At 36.0% G+C, this 16,054-nt stretch overlaps 1 protein-coding gene across 8 annotated transcripts in view; it reads left to right on the top strand.

The window, feature by feature from the left end:
- The window catches only part of CCDC150 (coiled-coil domain containing 150), a 90,376-nt gene that overhangs the window by 65,434 nt on the left and 8,888 nt on the right, over positions 1-16,054 (top strand). For all 8 annotated transcript variants that reach the window (XM_031960287.1, XM_031960285.1, XM_031960281.1 and 5 more), the window contains one exon: positions 5,094-5,220. In XM_031960287.1, the coding sequence (XP_031816147.1) occupies positions 5,094-5,220 (127 nt within the window). The remainder of the gene's footprint in view (positions 1-5,093; positions 5,221-16,054) is intronic.

Below are 16,054 nucleotides of genomic sequence, written 5' to 3'. Positions count from 1 at the left end.
ACCAGGAGAAAGAAAAAAAGCAAACAAATGACAACAATAAAAAAGATGAAAATACTATGCTTCATGAAATGTTTCAGTTCACATTCAGTCTCCATAGTTCTCTTTTTGGATATGGATAGCATTTTCCATCTCAATTGTATTGGATTTCCCTTGAATCACAGCATTGTTGAAAAAAAGTCAAGTCCGTCACAGTTGATCATCATATAATCTTGTTATTGCTATGTACAATATTCTCTTGATTCAACTCATTTCACTTAGCATCACTTCATGCAAAACTTTCCAGGCCTTTTTGAAATCAGCCTGCTCATCATTTCTTATAGAACAATAATATTCCATTGCATTCATATACCATAACTTATTCAACCATTCCTCAACTCATGAGCATCCACCCAATTGTCAGTTCCAAATTGTTCTCCAGAATGGTTGAATCCTTTCATAATTCCTCCAACAATGCATTAGTGTCCCAGTTTTCTCACATCCCCTCCAACATTTATCATTATCTTCCTATTATCTTTTCCCTCACAGTTTCCGTATTCCCTTCTGCTTAGCTTATTCCTTCCCTTTTCACTTTTTCCTTCCCAGTTTTCAATGAGGTAGAGAAGTTTCACCATAAATTGAATATGTCTAAAATTTTTCTCTTAAAGCCAATTCTGATGGCAGTAAGATACCCACTATATTCATTCCCCTCCCATTCTTTCTCTCAGATGTAATAAGTTTCCTTTGCTTCTTCATGAGATGTAGTAACCCCACTTTACCCTTTTCCAGGTAAAATGTCCTTTCCACCTCTAGTTTCTAGAACAAGGTATACATGTATTCTTTATACATCTTTATAATGGAAATGTAGTTCCCAAGATTTCTTTTTACCTTTTTGGTTTCTCGAGTAAATAGGTGAAATTCGCTTATTTTGTTGAATGTCCATCTTCTTCCCTGGAAAAAGATGCTCATTCTGGCTGGGTAAGTTATTTTTGGTTGCATACCTAGTTCCTTAGCCTTTCAGAATATCTTTTCTAGGCCCTTCGATCTTTTAATGTAAACGCTGCTAGATCCTGGGTAATCCTTATTGTGGCTCCTCTATATTTGAATTGCATTTTTCTAGCCACTTGGAGTATTTTTTCCTTCATCTGAGGGTTCTGGCATTTGGCCACTATATTTCTTGGTATTTTGATCCCTTTCAGTAGATGATCAATGAATTCTTTCAATGTCTATTTTACCCTCTATTTCTGTGACTTCTGGGCAGTTCTCTTTGATAATTTCCTGGAAAATAGTGTCCAGGCTCTTTTTTTCATAATATTTTTCTGGGAGTCCAATAATTCTCAGATTGTCTCTCCTAGACCTATTTTCCAGGTCTGTTGTTTTCCCAAGAAGGTATTTCACATTTTTTCCATTGTTTGATTTTTTTGGTTTTGCTTGACTGATTCTTGTTGTCTTCTCAAGTCATTCAATTCCATTTGTTTGATTCTGATTTTCAATGAAGTATTTTCTTCACTCACTTTTTCTATATCTTCTTCTAATTGTCCAATTGAATTTTTAAGTGAATTGTTTTGTTCTATGGAATGTTTTTCCATTTCACCAATTTTGTTTTTTAGAGAGCCATTTTCTGTTTCCAGTTCACTAATCCTATTTTTCAAGGATTTGATTTCTTTATCCACTCTGTCTTTAAATGAGTGGGATGACTTCTCCAGACTCTCTTGCCGAGCCTCCCTCTCCTTTTTCCATTTTTCTTCTAGCTCTCTTGTGAGAGCCTTTTTAATTTCTTCTATGAGATTCATCTGTGCTGAGGAACAGACGATCTCCTTCTTTGGGGATTCACTTGGAGATAGTCTGCTTTTAGTCTCCTCAGGGTTTAGAGTCCACTCTCTGTCCATTATATAGAAGCTGTCAATGGTTAAGGTCCATTTCAATTTTTTGCTCATTTTGTCAGAAAAGAATCAAAGACAAACTAGCAAAGAAAAAAAGGAAAAAATCCAAATGGAATCTGCTTTTTTGGGGGGAGGGGCTGGGTGGCATTACCGAGCTTCCTCTACAGACTGCGGGGGCAGCAGTGAGGCACTAGCAGGATTGTGCTGGGCCTGTGCTCTGAGACTCTGAGAGCGTGCTGAGATGCTGTGGGGGAGGGGTGGCCAGGTCCTGGGAAACTCCAGCTGTTTGGGGTTGAATTCTTCACCCCCAGTGTTTTTAGCTTCTCTGCTAAGCTACTCACTTGCTGCCAGGGGAAAATATCCAATCTTGTAGCAAAACTCTCCTCACAGAGATGGCTGAGATCACACCCCACCCACATCCGGTCTGCTTGGCTGTGAGCTGCCTGCTATGCTGTTGCTGCTGCTGCCCTCAGACTGTGCCCAATCTAAAACTGTCCCGTCCTCAAGAAAAACAGACCTTTCCTGGCAAATTTCAAGGATGTTTTCTCTTGGTAATTATTTGGGGGGGGGGGGCAGTTTCAGTCAAGCATTCAGAGGCTTGTAATGAAATGTGTTCTGAGAGAAAATGCAGAGCTTACACAGCTGTGTGCCTCCTCGCCACCATCTTGGCCGGAGGTCCCCCATGCTTTTCCAACTTCAAAACAAAACAAAAAGAGTAAAAACGCTATGTTGTGATTCACATTCAGTTCCCACAATCCTCTCTCTGGGTATAAATGGCTCTCTCCATCACAAGACCTGAATTAAAAGATAACTCTTAAGGGAAACATGGTAGCTATCTTTTAGTATTTAGAAAGTGATAAAGATGGGAAAAAGGAAATTGGCTTCTGTTTGACCCTAAAGGGCAAAAGCAGAAGTAATGATTGGAAGTTACAGGAAAGGGGACATATGTATGATACAAGGAAAAAACTTTGTAAAAGAAAAAAAAGTGAAACAAAAGCCTTTGGAAGTAGTGATCTCCCCTTTATTTGAGGTCTTCAAGCAAAGACTGAAAAGCCACTTCTTAGGAATATTGTAGAGGGGATTCTTCTTCAGATATCATTAGGCTAGGTGGACTTTGAATTTTATTCCAGCTCTAGAATATTTGGCTTAAGCTATAATATAGAATTTCAAGAATTAGCTGGTAGGTAAGGGGAGCTATTTTAGAGCAGTCATTTTCTTAAACTTGTCCTGATGAGAAGTGGAGACACATATTAAGAAACAAAAAGGAATAAAAAACAATGAGAGAAGAAGAAAAAGGAACAAGAAAAAAAAACCAAACAAGATCTACTTCATCATAGCCATAGGAATGAGAGGAAAGATCCCTGAAAGGCAAAAATGTATCCATAAAGGGCATTTGGTGGGAATTTCTATAGGAAAAATTTGAATTCCAGATCTTCTTGTGAGGGATGTAGAAGACCCTTACCCACTCACTCAGTAGAAGGCAGAAAAGTTGTTTATTGAAAACCTCCGGAGGATGAGCCATCCCATCGCAAGATAAGAAAGAGAAAGCTCATGGTAGGGGGGCTAAAGAAGTAGTAAAGATACACAGCTTTTATACAAGAAATTACATCACAAGTAAGAGAACATTGAGAAGGGGAGGGGGAGGCATTTAATTGGTTGTTGCTATTTGGGGAAATTTGAATGGAAGGTTTCTGTTTTCCTGAAATCTCCTGATTTCTAGGAAACAGAAAGTGAGGCCTTCAGACTTAATCAAGCAGATAGTGGTCCAGCTAATAGACTAAATATCGATAAATGTCAAATACCAATAAATGTCATCAGCTCAGGTTAAGTAAATATGTTTCTAGCTGGCCAAGGCTCAAGTAAATATAAGCTTGCACATATTATACAGGTCATAGGGGAAACACAGAAATAATAAAATACAGAAAAAGAATTCATACATTCCTATAAGTTCTTCACCTTATCTCTATTCCCCACATTCTTTACCTAGTAGGTGTCCCTCAGAGATTTGCCCCGATATCTCTTCTCTTCTCTTTCCCCCTCTGTATTACATCACTTGATGACCTCATCATCTCCCTTGGATTTAACTGCCATCTCTAAACTGATGATTCTCCGATCCATGAGTCCTATCTTACACACTCTGCTGGCCTCCAGTCTTGCATTTATTTCCAACTGCCTTTTAGTTGGATATCTAGTAGAATCTTAAATCCGATATGTACAACACAGGACTCCTCATCTTTCCTCCCAGATTTTCCCGAGTTTGTTTCCTCTTACAGCAGAGAACTCTGTCTAGTCCCTAAGACTCAGCAGGAATCATCCTCAATTCTCCACCCTCACTCATAGCCAGTCTGCTGCCAAAGATTGCTGGTTTCCCCTTTAAAGCATCTCTTGAATAAACCTCTTTTTCCTCTGCCATTGCCATCTTCACTTCACACCTTAATTTATACAAGTTGCTCCTAGGTCTGCCTGCCTCAAGTCTCTCCCCACTCTATTCTTCCCTTCTTCCATTCAATCTCGAGTGTATTTCCTAAAGTAAAGGTCTAATCATGCCACATATACACAACATTCAGTAAATTCAGGTGGCTCAACTTGGCCTCCAGAATCCATATAACATATTCTGTCACTTAGAGCCCTTCATAATCTAGCCCCCTCCTAGCTTTTAGTCCAATTGTTCTTAACAGATTCATGTTAGAAATGCTGTCATTTGAAAAAGGGAATCAATGTGTTCTTCTTGGGCCCAAGGGGAAGAATTGGGATATAAGTATTAATATAATTAATTACAATAAGTATCAGAGTTTGATGTGAAGGACAAAATTCCTAAAGTTAAAGAATTAAGAAGTAGAATGGGCTGCCTCAGAAAGTATCAGGTTCCCCATCACTGAAGACTTTCAAATCAAGCTACAGAACCATTTAGGAGAGCTTCATTAATGGAATGAGGTAAATGACCTCTGAGATCTCGTTTGAGATTCTTTGATTCTGTATTTGTTTTAGAATTAGAATTCTATTCCCATAAAATTTTTGAAAATTATTCACTTTTATGTGAAGTATCCTTTAATAAATTAACAAAGATGGATTTCTTTTTTACTTATGCAAAACTTTTATTTTTAAATTTATTTTTAATAATAGCTTTTTATTTTCAAAATACGTGCAAAGATAGTTTTCAACATTCACCCTTGTAAAACCTAAGATTAATTTCTCAAGATGATTTATAATCCTTCTTCCTCTCAAAATAAATAGAGAACGGGTTGCTGAGGAATCCAAAGTGCAAGCTGAGATGAATGCTGAACGTATAGATTCTTTGAAAAAGCAGTTTCAATCTGAGAGAGAGACTTCCAGGAAAGCTGCACAACGGGAAACAAATGAGGTAAGAAGTGAGATTATGAAAAACTCCTGTCTGTCTCTCTTCTTCCCTCCCTACCCACAAAATCCCTCAGAAAAGAAGCGTTTTGACCCTAGTGGTTTCTTCTGCTTTCCATCTTTTGAGTGCTCTAGTCTCCTTTCCCAGGCAGACCAGATGTGGTTAAGAAAACTCACTGTTCTTCATAAGATGGCAGTAGGTACTACACTAAAGAAAACTAGTGATCTTTCTAATGCCCCTATTAAAGAACTACCAATGTATAACATTTTCCCTATTCCATTGTTATTAGCTGTGATAATGAGACTTCTTGTTTACATATATAAAATTACCTTTCTAATCCATTTAATTAAACCAACATTTATTGAGCACTTATTTTATATGGAACAATTTCCCACTTTCTATTCCAACTTCAATGGTTTTAAGTTTACCTTCATAAATTTGATCCAGGGTAATTGTTATATTTTGCTTTTTGGGTCATCAGTCAGTTTCTAGGGCTGCTGAAGGCAAGTCCCTTTTCTCTGTGAAGGACTTTTACATTTGAAGTATTTAATTGTCTTTTTGTTTGAAAGTTAACATCGTAAATTCTGATTAGATAGGTAGTGATTAATTTGCAATATATCAAAGGAAATACATAAAAAGCAAAGTATCTAGAAAATAAGGGATTTGCTTAGAAAAGTAGTAAAGTGATGAAAGATTTCAAAGTATATAATACTTATATTTACCATTGTACTAAATGCATCAATCCAAAATTATTAGAGTATTTCTTAATTAGATCAACAACAGATTGGTCTAACAAGTCACAAAGAAAGACAAAATATTCTTTAGTTGTCTACATTATGACATGCAATTAGATGGGCAACTTTGTGTGTGCGTGTGTGTGTGTGTGTGTGTGTGTCTTGGGCAAGAATTGCATGTGAGCTGGGCCAAGAATTAAATAGGAGAAAGTAGATGGGTTGGATTGTATTTGGAAACTTGCATAGGCATTCTGGCAGTACTATATGGCTGCAAAATCATGGACTACCACACTTTCATAAGAGTGAACATTTTGAGAGACCAGAAAGACAATGGAAAGATTCATGGTGGGCAAAATTAGACATAATATATTAATGCGAATCTTAACTTCAGATATTAGCCTGACACCTAATATGGTGCTTTTTCACTGATGAAATCTTGGTCAAGACATTGAACAATATAGAAACTCAAGTTATGTTTTTCTCACTTTTGGAGAGAATACAGAAAAGAAAAAATAATTTGGGGAATGAACAGCTGGTTAAGAAGGCAGTGTCTTAGAAAAGGATTTGGACCATGGCTTAAAATATAAAAATAACAGATTCCCAGCCAGAAAGAGCATATACTTAACAAGGGCTAGTAAGGTTATATTTGCTAGTTACCTTGCAAATCCAGTAAAAAAAAAAAGTTTTAAACTTAAAAAAGATAAGGAAAAGGACAAGATTTCTTTCATACATCCCCCAAACTAGATACCATGAAGTAGCTACAATGAAGGAATAAGAAAAGCAGTTGAAATACCAAAAGTTCACAGGAGATGAAATCCCCAAAAATAACCATTAGTAAAGCCATGAGCTTCAAATATCTGCATAGAGCTACCCAAAACTGAGAAAACACACAGAGACTAGAGGTCCTAATAAATTTGACCTCACATATTTAAAATTGGTGTGATAAAACCCATCATTGAACTGCGCTCTGAATAGATATATCTTATTCAAAAGAAATAGGATTGGGGGTGGGAGGTGGCAGCTAGGTGTCAAAGTTATAGATAGAGCACCAGCCCTGAAGTTAGGAGGACTTGAATTCAAATCTGACCTCAGACACTAAACACTTCCTAGCTGTGTGACCCTGGGCAAGTCACTTAACCTCAATTGCCTCCCCCCTCCCCCCCCCAAAAAAAAAGAAAAGCAAGCAAGAAATAGGATAGGAAAAAGGGAAAGGGGAACAAACATTTTATATTGAAGAACTGATTGAAGAATCAAGTGACTAGAGGACAAAGGCTTAATGGAAAGTCTTTGGGTTAAGGCCAGAAAGAAAAACAGAAGTGATTTTTGTCATTAGATTGCCAATATAGAAAAAAGAAATAAATTCACATTAAACAACATCACAAACTTGGCATGAGGCATGGTGTTGTACTAATGGAGGATTTCAAATATTCACACAGCCTATAGAATTGACTCTCTTTCTGACAAAAGCAAAGCAGATAATTTCTTGATCTGCTGTAATGATAATTTCATTCTTCAAAAGGAAAAGGAACCAACAAGGAGAATTCTATCCTGGATTTGATTCTCATTGTTGAACTGGAAATGACTACTTCCTCCTAGAATTTGTGATAGAGAAGTAGAGGAAATCCTGGCATAATGTCACATTCATGCTAAATTTTATGGTAAAGTAGATTTCAAAGGGATCAAAGGAAATATAAGTAAGATAATAATTGACTAAAATGATTTAGGGAAAGTTAGTCTAAGAGATAAAAATGCTCAAGAATGAAAAGCTAAAAACTGCTCTTTCTAACAAGAAATAAAATGAGATTTGTCTGAAGAGATAAATGATTTTTTAAAAAAAACAATGTATACAGTGGCTCTCAGAGCATTTTATGATCCTGTAAAAATAAGCATCCAGAATGCTGAATTTTAAGCTACAGTCAGGGGCGAGGAGGAAGGGGGGCAGGAATCAAAAAGAGATAGGAATGGAGTAATCTATGGTAATAGCCAAGAGAGAGAAAGTGAAGCCACTTGATCGTTATTTTGCTTTTGTTTTCTCTGCGGAAGAGGAGGATGACTTTTGCACTAGAAATGATAGAAAAGATATTACTAACAGAGATTCAGTCATCAAGCTAAATAGAGATAGTAAGAAAACACCTTGATGAATTCAAGTAACTTGCTCCAGACAGATAGGGGATCTAAAAAAAATCACTGATGATTGAGCCCCTATCAGAGATAGTTGAAAGATCCTGAAAACCAGAAGAATTACTACAAAATTGGAGAAAGGAAAACTGATTTTTCAGAAAAAGAGAACAACTTGCAAACTATGGGCCAATGAACTTATGTTTACTTCCTGGGAAAATTCTAGAACGAATCATTAAAGAGATGATTAATAACTAAATGATCTAAAGATTATATATATTGGTGTGGCCTCATTAAAAACAGGTCATTCCAGATTAACCACATTTCCTTTATTTTCCACTAACTTGAATGAACAAAATGCTATGCATGTAGTTGGATTTTAGTAAAGCTTTTGGTATAATATCGCATACTCTTCTTGAAGAGAAGATGGAAAAATACGACCACAATGATACAATTAAATATATTTCATTTCATTTAAAATAATCATAGACAGAATGAAATATTTGGAAGTCTAATTGACAATAAATAAATTATATGAACATAATTACAAAACAGTCTACACAAATATGTACCTAAATCATGCTCATGAATAGGCTGAACCAATATAATAAAAACAATACTGCCTAAACTAATTTACTTATTCAATAGTACATCAATCAAACTATTATCAAGGGATTACTTTATAGAGCTATAAAAATAGTAACAAAATTCATCTAAGATTATCAAAGTAATTAGTGAAAAAAAAGTGGGGAGAAGAGACCAATACCATATCCCAAACTATACAACAACACCACAATTATCAAAACGGTTTGATACTGGGTATCCAGTGATATTGCTACATTGCTATGTCTAAAAGTAGCAAACAAAAAAAAGGACCTACTTGTATAAAAATATTTGTAGCAATTTTTTTGTGATGGCAAAGAATTGGAAACTGAAGGGGTGCCCATCATTTGGAGAGTGGCTGAACAAATTATAAGTGAACTGAGGGAATGTTTTTATACTGCAAGAAATTATGAAGAGGGTAGCTTCAGAAAAACCTGGGAAAACTTGTATGAATTAATACAAACTGAAGCGAACAAAATTAGGAGAATAATTCATACAATAACAATAATATTGCAAAGATAAGTAACTTTGAAAGACTTAGGAAATTGATTGAATTAACTTGCTACAGTTCCAAAGGACTCATATTATCCACCTCCAGATACAGAACTCATGGATTCCTTGCAAGTTGAAGCATTTTTCTTTCCTTTTCTTTTTGTGCTAATGTGGGAATTTATTTTGCTTAAATATACATATTTTTGATAGATTTTATTTTTTTTTTTGCCTTCTCAGTGGGTAAGAAAGGAGAGAGTTGGGAGAGAATGCAGAACTGAAAAATAAAATAGAATTTGAAAAATTAGAAAAATGCTAGGTTCCCCCTACCTAGAAGTCTTTTATTATTAGCTTTTTATTGACAGAACATATGCATGGGTAATTTTTCAGCATTGTCCCTTGCACTCACTTCTGTTCTAACTTTTCTCTTCCCTCCCTCCACCCCCTCCCCTAAATGGCAGGCAGTCTCATACATGTTAAAGTATATCTTAGATACAATATGTGTGTGCAAATCCATACAGTTCTCTTGTTGCACAAGAAAAATCGGATTCAGAAGGTAAAAATAATCTGGGAAGAAAAACAAAAAACAAGTAGTCCATATTCATTTCCCAGTGTTCCTTCTCTGGATGTAGCTGATTCTGTCCATCACTGGTCAATTGGAACTGAATTGGATCCTCTCTTTGTCGAAGATATCCACTTCCATAAGAATACATCCTCATACAGTATTGCTATTGAAGTGTATAATGATCCCCGGTTCTGCTCATTTCACTTAGCATCAGTTCATGTAAGTCTCTCCAAGCCTCTCTGTATTCATCCTGCTGGTCATTTCTTACAGAACAACAATATTCCATAACATTCATATACCACAATTGACCCAACCATTCTCCAATTGATGGTCATCCATTCAGTTTCCAGTTTCTAGCCACTACAAATAGGGCTGCCACAAACATTTTTGCACATCCAGGTCCCTTTTCCTCCTTTAAAATCTCTTTGGGGTATAAGCCCAGTAGTAACATTCCTGGATCAAAGGATATGCACAATTGATAACTTTTTGAGAATAATTCCAAATTGCTCTCCAGAATGGTTGGATCCGTTCACAACTCCACCACCAATGCATCAATGTCCCAGTTTTCCCAACATTCATCATTATCTTTTCCTGTCATTTTAGCCAATCTGAGAAGTGTGTAGTGGTATCTCAGAGTTGTCTTAATTTGCACGTCTGCTCAATAGTGATTTGGAACACCCTTTCATATGAGTAGAAATAGTTTCAATTTCATCATCTGAAAATTGTCTGTTCATATCCTTTAACCATTTATCAATTGGAGAATGGCTTGATTTCTTATAAATTAGAGTCGATTCTCTATATATTTTGGAAATGAGGCCTTTATCAGAACCTTTGAATGTAAAACTGTTTTCCCAGTTTATTGCTTCTTTTCTAATCTTGTCTGCATTAGTTTTGTTTGTACAAAAGCTTTATAACTTGATATAATCAACATTTTCTATTTTGTGATCAATAATGGTCTCTAGTTCTTCTTTGGTCACAAATTCCTTTCTCCTCCACAGGTCTGAGAGGTAAACTATCCTATGTTCCTCTAATTTATTTATAATCTCGTTCTTTATACCTAAATCATGAACCCATTTTGATCTTAACTTGATGTATCAGTGTTAAGGGTGGGTCCATGCCTAGTTTCTATCATACTAATTTCCAGTTTTCTCAGCAGTTTTTGTCAAATAGTGAATTCTTATCCCAAAAGTTGGGATCTTTGGGTTTGTCAAACACTAGATTGCTATAGTTATTGAATATTTTGTCTTGTAAACCTAACCTATTCCACTGATCAACTAGTCTATTTCTTAGCCAATATCAAATGGTTTTGGTAACTGTGGCTTTATAATATAGTTTTAGATCTGGTACAGCTAGGCCACCTTCATTTGATTTTTTTTTTTTCATTAGTTCTCTTGAAAGTCTTGACCTTTTGTTCTTCCAGATGAATTTTGTTGTTATTTTTTCTAGATCATTAAAATAGTTTCTTGGGAGTCTGATTGGTATAGCGCTAAATAAATAGATTAGTTTAGGGAGTATTGTCATCTTTATTATATTTGTTCGGCTTATCCAAGAGCACTTAATATTTTTCCAATTATTTAAATCTGACTTTATTTGTGTGGAAAGTGTTTTGTAGTTTTCCTCATATGGTTCTTGACTTTGCCTTGGCAGGTAGATTCCCAAATACTTAATGTTATCAACAGTTATTTCAAATGGAATTTCTCTTTGTATCTCTTGCTGTTGGATTTTGTTGGTGATGTATAAAAATGCTGAGGATATATGTGGATTTATTTTGTATCCTGCAACTTTGTTAAAGTTATGGATTATTTCTAATAGCTTTTTAGTAGAATCAATGGGGTTCTCTAAGTATACCATCATATCATCTGCAAAGAGTGATAATTTGGTTTCCTCATTAACTACTCTAATTTGTTTAATCTCTTTCTCAACTCTTAGCTGAAGCTCGAGTTTCTAATACAATATTGAATAGTAATGGTGATAGTGGGCAACCTTGTTTCACTCCTGATCTTATTGGGAATGCATTTTTTTTCTAAATTAAAAACATCACTCTCTTTTTTGCTTTCTCTGTCAGAGAAAATGTCAGAATATGACTCATGTCTGTTTACACAAGGGCAAATAGTTCTAGTAGTACTCAATTTAACATACAAGGATCAAATAACATTTTATCGCTTAGAAAATACAAAAACAAATCAATATAATTCTCCTTTTCCTATGACTCTTACTTTCTACTAAGGTCTTAAAGTACTTCAGATTCAGAATGTCACCTTATAACTTAAATACTACTAAGAAAAATGAATTTTATGTTGCCAGTAGGGTTGTCTCATTTTTCTATGAGTTCCATTTTCCACAACAGTACCTACATGACCCCTCAGACTACTAACAGTATTTTCTGATTTGAATTACCCTCCAAACAGAAAAACATGGGATTACTGGACAGATAACACTCCAACATTCTGATACATTTTATTTTCATTCCCACAGAGAAATCTATAAATATCCAACCTTATTGTTTTACTCTAAGAACTTAGATTCACTATGGAAGGGAACTGCACCTGAGACTGCTAGACAGAAATCCCTTTTCCATCTGCACAGTCTGAATAATAGTACTAGCAGGTCAAAATCCAAATTGTTTATTTTTCCATATCCTAGCTTTACTTCCCTCTATACCAGGAACCATATATGCTATTCTCAAGTTCCCCTTCTTTCAATAGAGGGCCAGCTACCCAAACTTTTGAACTTGGAACTCTATTTATAAGACAAGGCCTCAAGAAATATCCCATATCTCACAAAAAGATTAAATTCTGTATTGGTACTGCTGAGGTATCACCCTTCTCTTACTAGAAGGTCATTCTGGGAACTCTCAATCATTGGGGATTCTCTCTTTTTTTATTGTAAGTTAATTTTTGGTACACATTGCTTCATGAATTATGTTGGGAGAGAAAAATCAGAGCAAAAGAGAAAAACCATGGGAGAGATTTAAAAAAAAACTCAACAACAAAAAAGAAGTGAATGTAGCATGTGTTGATTTACATTCAGTCTTCTTAGATCTTTTTCTGGTTGCAGAAGGCATTTTCTGTCCATAGTTTATTGGGTTTGCTTTGGATCATTGAACTGCTGAGAAGAACCAAGACTTTCATAGTTGATCATTGCATATTCTTGCTATTATTATGTACAATGCATTCCTGGTTCTGCTTGTTTCGCTGAGCATCAGTTCATATAAATCTTTTAGGCCTTTCTAAAATCAGCTTGTTCATCATTTTTATAGAATAATAATATTCCATTCCATTTCATATTATCACAACTTGTTCAGCCATCCCCCAATTGATGGCCTTTTCCTATTCTTTACTACCACAAAAAGAGCTGCTACAAACATTTTTGCACATGTGGATCTTTTTTTCTCCTTTATGATTTCCTTGGGATACAGACCCAGTAACTGTGTTGCTAGTTCAAAGGGTATGCAATTTTATAGCCTTTTAAGCACAGTTAGTTCCATATTGTTTCCAGAATGATTGGATCATTTCAAAACTCTATTGTCAATGCATTACTGTCCCAGTTTTCCCATATCCTCTCCACCATTTGTCATTTTCTTGTCATCTTAGCCAGTATCAGAGGTATGAGGTGGTACCTCAGAATTGTTTTAATTTTCATTTCTCTAATCAATAGTGATTTAGAACATTTTTTTCATGGAACTATAAATGGCTTTAATTTCATCATCTGCAAATTGTCTGTTCATATTCTTTGACCTGTAATGGGCTGAAGCTTGAGTTGATACACTGAGGTCCTGGGCACGTGAGGCTAAATAGCAATTGGACGATACTCTATTAATATATGCTTGGAGAAAGAATGCCCCTGCCCACTCTTTGTGCAAGTTTTGATGTGTTGTATAGGAAGTGAAGTAGAGATGATTTTGGTGGGTGGATGTTGGAATCTTTACAAAGTGTTAAGACACTGGAATTGATAGAGACAATAATTATCTAATTTGGCATGGTTCAATATGATTGATTTGATCTTAGAAGGAGATATTTTGGGCCAGAACTTGAAAACAAGGTACTAAGTACAACTGATAGAAACGATGTTTGTGTTCACACCTTTAGAGAGCTCATAAGTATCTAAGTACTCAATGGAGTTCGCATGTTTGGGAGATTTCAGGGCTTAGTATGAGATATCCGAATTCACACCTCCCTTAGGGCCAGAGAGCACTCTGGGAGATAACCCAGAATCCCTCTCTCTCCAGAAGGAGGAGTTAACCTTTGGGAGATCATATATATACAGGAAGCTCTTAGAGCTAGAGGATTTTCTTGGGAACATTGACTGGGGTCGGAGAGGAGCACTCTGGAAAGAATTTCTCTGGAACATTGACTGGGGTTGGAGACAGAGCACTCTGGGAGGAAGCCCACAAGCCCTATCTTCGAGGCAAGAGATTTATTGCATCTTCCAACTTGGTGCTGGCTGGAGGCTGAAGAAAGCAGAGGCAGAAGCCAAGGACAAAGCTGCAAGAGCTCTTGGAACCAAGCAGAGAGATAGGCCTCTGAGCTAACCGGGCTATATTGAAGGACACAATAAAAGATCTGAACTTTTATCACCTGGCTGTGTTTTGGAAAAAGAACACCAACAGGTGGAGAGAGAGAGAGAGGCAGAGAGACTGCTGGTTGGGTTTGTGTGGCAGCTGCTCACACTTCCTATCGCCATCCCCCTTCACCTCCGCAAAGAATACATTGAGAATTTTCCCTTAACCTGAATTCCTGACTCCAGCTGATTTTAAAATACATGGTCATCACATTGACCATTTATCAATTGGGTAATGACTTATATTCTTATAAATTTGACACAGTTCTTTATGTTTTATAAATAAGATCTTTATTAAAAATACTGTTTGTAAAGATTTTTTCCCCAGATTTATATTTCCCTTTTAATCTTGTTTCTGTTGGTTTTGTTTATGCAAAGCCTTTTTAATTTAATATAATCAAGGTTGTCCATTTTGCCTTTCATAATGTTCTCCAGTTCTTCTTTGGCCATAAATACCTCCCTTCTGCAAAGATCTGATATGTAAATTATCCCTTGTTATCCTAATTTGTTTACGGTATCATTTATGCCCAAATCACGTATCCATTTTTGACCTTATTTTGGTATGGAATGTGAGATGCCAATTTTCCAGTTTTCTCAGCAATTTTTGTCAAATAGTGAGTTCTTATCCTAGAAGCTGGAGTTTGGGGATTTATCAAAGACTAGATTGCTATAAGCCTTGATTATTGTGTTGTATGTATCTAATCTATTCCATTGATCCACCACTCTGTTTCTTAGCCAGTAACAATTGATTACTGCTGCTTTAAAATATAGTTTTAGGTTTGGTACTGCTAAATCCTTTGTATTTTTTTTTTCATTAATTCCCTTGATGTTCTTGACCTTTTGTTCTTCCAAATGAATTTTGTTATTATTTTTTCTAGCTCTATTAAGTAATGTTTTGGCAGTAATTTGGGGGATTCTGGAGGGGAACCCCCTTTCCCCCCCAGTCATCTTACACCATTTGCCCACAAAGTTCCTTTCTCCATAATTGCCCTGTTGGGCAGTTACTCCATTGCCTTTTCAAATCCTGGGCTAGGAATTTTGCATTGTCTGAGAACTCTAGGTCATGCAAATGACCACTTGCAGAACTTGTTCCTTTGCCCAAAGGCAAAGTTTTCTACCCTCTTAAATTCACCAGGTTGATAATCATCAGTAATTCCTTTGAACAGTCCTCTCCTACATTAGATAATCTTAAATTTTGATATGATGGTGAGACATCCAAGTGGAGATGTCTTTTAGATTTGGTACAGAACTGAAACTTTGGTATAAGGGTTGGGAAATAATTGTCTCTATCGTACCAAGCAAGATATGGTTTCCATGCACAAGGAGGAAAAGTTCCTTTGATTTTGGAATATGGATGAGCCAACAGAAACCTTCAAAAGAAGTAGTAGAACTAGGGAAAAAATATTAACTAGTAACAAGGAGAAATTAAAAAGCTAGAGGATCCAAATCTTCCAAGGTTTTCATAATGCCCAGAATTCAAATGTAAATGTTCTATCAATATTCTAAACCAAGACGTTGTTTTAAGACATCCCCACCTCTTTTTTAACATTCTCCTCCATTACTAAACTTAAGCTGGTCGGGCTGAACTATGAGAATGTCTTTTCAAACCATAAACAAACGAATTGTTTTCAGAACTTCACTTCTGGAAGATTTTTTAGTTAGATTTTTGGCTAATTTCTGGGGGTCAGGGCAATTCACTCAGTAGTGAGCCCAAGGGATGACTCTCTCGGAACCTTTCTAGCTTGCTTTAATACTTCTCAGATCTTGTGCT

The sequence above is a fragment of the Sarcophilus harrisii genome, chromosome 3 (genome assembly GCF_902635505.1).
Source record: "Sarcophilus harrisii chromosome 3, mSarHar1.11, whole genome shotgun sequence".
Classification (NCBI taxonomy): Eukaryota; Metazoa; Chordata; class Mammalia; order Dasyuromorphia; family Dasyuridae; genus Sarcophilus; species Sarcophilus harrisii.
Note: the sequence above shows the minus strand (reverse complement) of the source record. Positions and strands in the feature narration are given on the sequence as shown.